Source organism: Aquila chrysaetos, chromosome 11 (genome assembly GCF_900496995.4).
Source record: "Aquila chrysaetos chrysaetos chromosome 11, bAquChr1.4, whole genome shotgun sequence".
In the NCBI taxonomy this organism is placed as follows: Eukaryota; Metazoa; Chordata; class Aves; order Accipitriformes; family Accipitridae; genus Aquila; species Aquila chrysaetos.
The window spans coordinates 15,185,333-15,193,738 of NC_044014.1; the positions used below are offsets into that span (position 1 = coordinate 15,185,333).

The 8,406-nt window shown below is 59.2% G+C and overlaps 1 protein-coding gene across 1 annotated transcript in view; it reads right to left on the reverse strand.

The window, feature by feature from the left end:
• Positions 1-6,477, reverse strand: part of TRIM8 (tripartite motif containing 8) — a 30,631-nt gene extending 24,154 nt beyond the window's left edge. The window contains exons 1-2 of the mRNA XM_030030792.2: positions 5,183-6,477; positions 4,236-4,892 (exon numbers count right to left, since the gene is read on the reverse strand). Of these exons, the coding sequence (XP_029886652.1) occupies positions 4,236-4,805 (570 nt within the window). The 5' untranslated portion in view covers positions 4,806-4,892; positions 5,183-6,477. The remainder of the gene's footprint in view (positions 1-4,235; positions 4,893-5,182) is intronic.
• Positions 6,478-8,406: the final 1,929 nt, after the last annotated feature.

Sequence of the window (8,406 nt, forward strand, 5' to 3'; positions counted from 1 at the left end):
AGTCATCTGGGGACCAGGTATGTTCAAAGAGTGCCACAGGGAACACCTGCCAGGCATCAGCCCACACCATCTTACAGTCACGAGAGCTAAATTAACACTTGAGCACTTGCGCTCACAATGCCTCCAGTGAGCTGCATGCCGCACTCCTCATAAACAAGTCATCTGGAAAATAAGTAAGCCCGTAAAAATCCAGCCCATCACAAGTTACCAAACCTGTTTCAGAGTAAAACAACCTGCAGCAGCTCATGCCAGGAGCCTGGCAGTGGAGCCGACCCCAGCCTCCCCACCAGTGAGGCTCCCTAGGTCCCAGCAAAACGTCCCTGGCACAGATGGCAGCGTGGGGATGCGACACGGGACTTGTTTCAAGCAGGAAGGTATCTCTGTTGTCAGGGCCGCCTAGCAAAGAAAAGCTGGTGGCATTTTCCCTCTAGAGACCTAGAGCTTTTAAACCACAGAAGCAATCAGCTGGGGCAGGCAGGAAAAGCGCACGGGCCATCTCTGCACTGGGGCTGATGGCCAATGCTGGCAAAGGACCAGAGTTTCTGGTACAGACTTGGGATTCATCTCTTCCTGTGCTCCTAGCAAGTGCTCACCTATCCTCTTGCCCATACTTTAGAAAGCACCTGAACTGGCCTTATCTGGGGTGCAGCCAAGAAAGAAAGCCCAAACCCCCTGAGGAGCAGATGGGCCCAGCAGCCCAGTCCCTGTCCCCCTGGATTTGCCGAATGGGCGCTGCTCCATGACCAGCGCTGGCCGCTGCTCCCACACACCTGCAGAAGGATCCCCAATGTTTTCCCACAGGTCTCAGCACCACAATGCACTTTCTCCCTCTTAATGTTCAAAACCAACAGAGATCTTCAGAACATGGAGGGATTTTCTCCTGATTTCCCAAAAATGCGCTGCAAGCTAGGTCAGAGGGAAATCTATGTCCGTCCCTGAAACAAAACGGAAGCAGGAGCAGTGCCTCTACCCAAGCCCTTTTCCACCGGTGACACTTCCAGCTGAGGACAGGCAGCTGGGACATCCCCAGGCAAGCTCTAATGTACCTGGCCTCAGTCAACCATGTCCCACACAAAGATAGGACACTCCGCAAGTGAGTCCCTTTCTTTGGCTGCTGGCTTTTGACCCGTGCTCCAATTCCAGCAATGTATTTTTCCCCTTTTGGGATGAATGGGGAAAAAAAAAAAAAAAAAAAAAAGGCAAGACATTAACCTCATGCTGCAGCAACTTTCTTTTTCAACCCTGGAAGCAGGTTCCCCCATGCAGGCGGGAGGCACATGTCTGGGGCAGCAAAGGCAAAGATGGAAGAAAAAACATTTCATTTTGAGACCTTGACACAAAAAAAATTACAAGAAGCAAAAAAAATGGGGTGGGTTGTTGGGGTTTTTTTTCCCCCCTCTCCTCTTTAAGCACTACAAAAACAGGAAACAAAGGAGAAAACATCTCACGGGGGGAAGGGGAGGTAAGCGCTTTATACGCCCACGAAAGAAAGATTAACCACATATTTTATTTACTGTTTGTATTATGGTTGCACCGTGGAGTTCAACCAATTCTGAGCCAGGGCTCTGCGGGTTTGTACAGCACTTAATGCCGAGCGGTCCCCTTACTCCAAACCCACCAAGCGTGTGCCTCCGCCTCAAGCGAGCCCTCCACAGACACCCTCTTTCCTCCTGCAGACACCGGCCTCTGGCCTCTTTTGCCCAGCGCGAGCTCTCTTGCCCTAATTGCCAGCTTACAGCTGAAAGCACTGGTGTGGTCCCCAGGGAGTTTTGAGCCCCTTTTCCCCTTCAAATCTGACTGTAACCAGGGGTAAGATGCCCTTCAAGGTGGCCCGGCAGCAGAGACAGAGTAATAAATACTAAAAAAGGCTCCCATCCCTCCTCCGGGCTATGGGGGCCACCCCCACCACACCAGGTCAATGTCACACCCCACACACACTCACAAGTCCCCCGCACCAAGGACAAGGCTCTGAGCCTCCAAACTTTGACTCATTTCTCAATTAACAGCTTCCCAAACGCGAGCCACGCATGGAACAAACCTCTCACGATGGGGCCTCCCCCGGACCTCCCAAGCCCAGCGTTACTCATCTGCCCCCCAGCCCCAGCCCTCCTTCCCCAGGATGCTCCAAGAGCGGCTCACCGCCCTGGGGTGAGCAAGCAGCCAGGAATCCCGGGCCTGGCTCCCGCAGGCGGGAAGCAGTCACCGGCTGAGCGCACGCACCCTAACTCGGGAGCCAACACAGCCACCTTCCTTGCCGGCTAACGAGGAGAGGCTTTCAGCCAGAGACCTGGCCAAGGCCATGCAGTGAGGGCCGGCAACCTGCCGGGCGTTTTTCCCAGGGGCTCTTCCCTACTGCGGCTGTTTCATGGAGGAACTGCTTCAACTACAGGGGGGGATCCTTTGGGTACGCCATCCCCCAGCTTTGGGCTGTCCTCCATTGCCCCAGCCTCCGAGCACCCACCCGAGCCACGCACCCAGCAGGAAGAGACAAGCTTATCATCACAGAGAAAGAAAATTAAGATAACGCGGTGATGGAGGTACCAAGGGATTTGGCCAAGGTCACAAAATAATTCTGCGGCTCTACGACACAGCCATCCGACACCTTCAGTGTCCAGCCACATATCCTAAAATTCCAAGCCAAGGCCAAAATCCAGCCTAGCTGGTGGCAGCTTTCTGCCAGGTCATTAGCAGCGTGCATCTGCAAGGAGCAGCGAACATCCAGCCATAACAACGGCAGCAACAACAAAAAAAAAAACCACGCAGCAAGAGCGGGAATAGATGAGATCAAAGTGTCCTGGAAAAGGACCTGGAAAAATAGTTTTGGTCCCTGGCTAAGGCTCCCGGGAAATACACATGCAAGCCCCATCCCAGCCCCGCGCAGCCCTTCCAGGGTGGCTCCCCACCCTGGCAGAGGGCGACCAAAATGACTCCCTATAAATAGAAGCAGAAAAACGCTTCTCCAAAAGCCTGGCTGGGTCTTTCCCCTTCCAGTGCGTGTGGCAGAGCTGCTGGCACCTCCATGGAGGTCTCTGGTTTTCCCCCAAAAAACCTGGAGAGGAAAATAACCTTCCTGTGAGCTCAGGCTGGCTCCTCTCTGCACAAGGCTGCCCCCCCCTCCCCAGGCCTGGCCATCCAATTGGAAAGTAATTATACTGCAATTTTTATTTATGACTTTTTTTTTTTTATTGCTAAATGGTGACTCATTTTGGCAACATTAAAATACACAGGAAATCATCCCCATTTTACAGTAATCACCATTCAATTCATTGTTAAATATTTATTCGGCGGACAAGCGCCAGGCCTCTTTCGAAGGGTCGGAGGGGGAGCGGAGGGGCAGCCCTGGGCGAGGGGGGAAGGTGGTGGTGGGGTCACGGCAGGGCTGCCCGCAGGGCTGTTAAATGCCCGCCACAAACTTCAGGGTGGGGAGCCAGGGGTGAAAGCTCCTGCCAGATGGCCTGGCCACGAGCAAAATACAGACTCGCTTTCCCTCGAATCCAGCGCTACGCCCCATGCTGCTTTGCGGGGGGGGGGGGGGGGGGGCAGCCCTGTGCCCCCTAAGAAAAACCCCATTATTTGGCCAAACCCCAAGCCCGAATCCCCGCCAGCGAGAAGCCGTGGGTCTCTGACGTGAAGCTCCTCCATCGCCGGGGGGGGGAAGGGGATAGCGGCCACCGGCCCCGGCGGGAGGCGGTGGGAAGAGCCAGCAGTTTGACATTCACAGGCCTTACAATGGACGGGGTCTGCGCCTGCGGCCACTTTGTCCCCCCAGGGAGCCCAATTCCGGGGCGACTCGACCTCGGATGCGGGCAGCTCCTCCGCCTTCCCCCGAACGGCTGCATACCCCAGCAGGAACCAGGGAGACGACCCCTCCAAACCCCCCGGCCCAGGACCTCGACCCTTCCCCGCGCAGCCCAGACCCGAGCGGCCGCAGGTCCTATGGCTAAACGGCTCCGAAGGCCTCCTGGTGCGGACCCCCTTCCCCAGGGAGCACCCCCCGCACCCGCAGACTCCGTCACTGCTCGGCTGGGGAGGCCACCTAACATGTCCGCCACGAAGCGGGGAGGGGGGGGAGACACCGGGCGGAGGAGGAGCAGCACCGGGGTGGATTTTGCCTAGGCCCCACACACAAACACAGGCCTTTGGGGAAACAAACACGGCAGGGGAGAGGGCGGACAGGGAGAGCGTCGGCCCCCCTGGGCTGGACAAACCCACGTCCCCACGAAGGTCCGACTTACCCTGATCTCATTGCGGCGGATCTCCACGTCGCAGACCGAGTGTCCCTGGTGGGCCCCGCTGTAGTAGCAGCAGAACTGGCAGACGGCCACCTGCTCGGCCTCGCAGTGGTACAGGCGGTAGGCGTTGTGCTGCGGGCAGCTCCAGGCCCGCACGTCGTCCGCCTCCACCAGGAGATGGCCCCGGGCCGTGGAGGGTTGCTGCAGGTGGGTCTGGACGTGGGACTGGCAACACGGGGCCTCGCACCTCAAACAGATCTTCTGGGCCGGCAGCGGCGGGCCCCGACGGCAAAAGACGCAGTGCAAGACAGAGGGGGGCTTCTCCAGGTTGAGGGAGTTGAACTTCTCCACGATGTTGGTGAGCTTCAGGTTCTTCTCCAGGTTGGGCTTCTGGTTGTAGGCCTGGTTGCACTCCGGGCACCGCACCAAGCCCGACTCCTTGGCCCACGCCTCCCCGATGCAGCCCCGGCAGAAGTTGTGCTTGCAGGGCAGCTGGACCGGCTCCACGAAGACGTGCAGGCAAATGGGGCAGATGAGCTCCTCTTCGAAGCAGTTCTTCCAATTCTCGGCCATCTCTGCCGGCAGCCTCTGGCGACGTTTCCCCCCACCCGCTTCGGTCGCTCAGTGCGGTCTAGGGGCGGACGCTGGGGTCTGTCCTCCCTGCAACGGGAAGCCTGGGGGTGAACGGCTGGGCTCCCCCCCCTCCCCGCAGCACGCGTGACAAATAATAAACCGCAGCAGATATTCTAAAATCAGGGATAAAATAAACCAAGAGCAGCACTCTAGGAATCTCCAGCGAGAAAACGTGACGTCCGTGTCGCTTCGTTAAAAAAGCAACACAAACGGCTAAAAAACCCCGACACGATACAGTAGGATTTACAGCCCAAAGTCTTAACCACCCCTAAAAGCCATTTGTTTCTTTTTACCCCAGAAGGTGAATCGAAACTTACCAAAGGTTGAAAAAAATCCATACAAAATCCAGCAGCAGAGTCCAAGTTCCATATAAAGCTCCTAAATTTAGCACTCCGGATCGGATTTTTCTTTTCTTAGGTTTGCAACTGACATTCAATATTTTAAAGGGACTTTTGTCCCCCACCAACCTGGCTAACAGCTGAGAGCACGGACTCGCTCGGGGTTTTTTTTTTTTTTTTTTTCTTTCCTCCCCTGTATTTCTCCTCCCTCTCCCCTGATGGGAGTTGGGAATCAGAGTCTTTTAAAGGAAACAGATCAAAGGGTTAAGATCCAAAATGGGAAAAGGAGGAAGATTAAAAAATAATAATAATAGCGACGATGACGATGGCGAAAAAATGAATTCTCTCCGCAGCCCCACAGATTTGCTTCTCACCCCGTGGAGCAGCAGAGAAAAAAAGGAAGAGGGGGGAAAAAAAAAAAAAAAAAAAAGACAAGACAGGAAAAAAAAAAAAAGACGAAAAAAAAAAAAACCCCTCTCGCCTGCTTTGAGATTGCGAGGTCTTGAATGGGAGAGCTCGGTCATTCAGAGCAAACCCCAGCCCAGCGCAGCCCTCCCAGCCTCCTCCAACGCTCCCGGAGAGGGATGAGAGAGGGGATGGGCTTTGCCAAGGGGGGATCTAAACCCCGCGGACCCCAAATCAACCTGCTCTGACTTCCCACCGGGGCTGGGGGGGGGGGGGGAAAGGCGTCCGGGGGGGGGCCCGACCTAGCCCGGTCTCATGGCCGGCCGGGGGGACGCAGCCCCCCGACGGCAACAATGCGATGGAGCCGGGGGTCCCGGGGCAGAGGGACGGCTGTCCGAGCCGCCCGCGGAGCGCCTTCCCCCGGCGCGGCTTCCCCCTCCGGCCCCGCCGGGAAGGGGCGAGGCGGCGGCGGGCAGCCGGGAGGAGCCGGCCGAAGCGTACGGTTCCGGGAGAGCCGAGTCAGCTCTCAGCCATTTTGAGCTGCCCTGCTGGAGAACGGAGACCGGAGGCGCATTAAAAATAAGATAATAAAAAAAAAAAAAAAAATCTATTTTTAAAAAAAAATTAAATAGTCACCGGAACAAAACCGCTCCCGCTGCCTCCCCCGCCCGCCCGGCGGGGCTCTGCGGAGGGCCTGCGGCTGCGGGGCCGGCCGAGCCTGAGCCTGAGCCGAGCCTGAGCCGTCCCGTCCCGGCGGGGCCGCTCAGCAGAGCCCCCCGCGCCTGCCCCCGCCGCCGCCGCCTCCAGCCATCTTGGGCTCGCCCTGGGCGCCGACCGCCCGCCCGCCGGAGCCCCACGCCCCGGCCTTCCTCCCGCCGCCCCCGGGGAGGCGGCCGCGGCCCGGGGAGGGGGGGGGACGAGGAGCGCGGGGGGGGGGGTGGGGGGCGCGGATCCCCGCAGCGGATCTCCTCGGGGAGGGGAGAAGGGGGGGGTGGGGGCGGCGCCTCGGAGGCGGCCGGGCTCAGCCCCGGCGCGGGGGGCCGGGGCGGCGGCGGGGGGCGGGCGGGGCGGCCATGGGGGCGGTGGCCGCGGGGGATATATCGACCGGGGAGAAGGGAGGGAGGGGGCGGGCGCGGCGCGCCCCGCCCCGGCGACGCCGAGGGGCCGCCCCGCTCGGGAGCCGGTCGGGGTGGGGGGAGCGGAGCGGAGCGGAGCGGAGGCGCCGGAGCCGGAGCCGGAGCCGGTGGATCCCGCCGGGCGCTGCCGCTGCCGCCGCCGCCGCCGCCTCGGAGCTGCGCGGCGCTGCGCTGCGGCGGGACCGGCCCCGCCCCGCCCGCGGGCCCGCCCACCGCGCGTCACGGGGGACCGCCCCCGTCCCGCCCCGCCTCGAGGCGGTGCCGCCTTAAAAGGGTGAGGGCTAGCTGTGGGGCCCACCGTGGTGCTCGGCGCTGCGCAGCCCTCGGCAGGCGCGATGGCCGTCCCTGCGGCTGTAGCCCAGCCTCCGAGGAGCCCAGGCTTGTCCCCAGCTCGGACGTCTCTGCTGGCCACTGCATCAGCGGTAGGGCCACCCTGCCTGGCCACCAGCATCCGTACGCGGCCAGGAGCCAGGGTTGCTCGGGGTGCCGGTCCATAAAAAGGGACTGATCGCCCTGGCACCAGCTCACATCTGGGCCACAGCTGGCCCTGGGTACCAGAAATGTCCTCTGGAGCCTCCTACGCCCCCTCGGCTCCCCTCTGGATGTTACTTTGCACAGGACCATTTCAGGTGCGTTTCCTCCCCATGCAGAGCAACAGCCGTTTGTCCCGCGGGGTCTTTCCAAAACTGGCAGCCCCAGCACCTCCCACCAGAGCCCCGGGGCACAGAGGTGTCTCTGTTAACGGCTCTCCCAACAAATGTTTCCGCAGCTGTTTTGCCTGACGCTGTATATCCAACCCCCGCCAAATGTGCTGGGTCACTGGGAATAAAGCACGTTGCTGGTGTAAATCCATTTCCCACTGGCAAGGGGGGTCACAAATGGCTTCAAAATGGAGTATTTAGACCAAAAAATGCTCAGGGTGTACAGTCAGGTTTGTGGTGGAGTGACAAGGGAGCAAAGGCTCAGACGGTGGCTTCAGGATCTGGGACCCACCTTGCCCCTGGGTGACGCTTGCTGACGTTTTCCTCCAGGAGGGATTTAGCAGCAATTGCCTGATCACAGCCTCAAAGCCATGGACCAAACTGTCCGGAGACACCACCCAGTAGCATCTACTAGAGCACCCTATAGCCCCGGTGCCATGGGCCACCTGGGGCAGGCAGCTGCATCCTACAGCACACCCAGGGTGGGGGTGATCCAGGTCTTTCCACACTTTCCTTTACAGGAGTCCCCTGCGCACAAGCAGGTCCTGCCAAGAGACACCCTGAGAAGGAGATGGAGTGATTGGTACCAGCTATCTTTGGGTTGGTTTTGGATTTGGGATCCCCCATCCCGTTTCCCTGCCTCCTCCTGTCTCCTCTTGCTTCATGCTTCAGTGAGACATCGGGGAACACCTCTACCTGCCATCTGCATTACGCCCAGCACACCACAGTCCCAAAGTGCTGCCCCAGGGTAAATAATAACAAATAATAACAGCGTCATACCCCAGCACACCCCATCACGCTGATGGGGCTGCAGCTGGTGTGCAGTGCCCGGGCTGGCTCAGGACGCCTCGCTCGCCTCTTATTTCTGGGTGAGGCTCCCACAGCCTCTTTGCCACCATAAAACCTATTTCTGGGTCCAGCCGGCTGATCTCTGCCTGCACAGGAAAGCCCACAGCTGGGC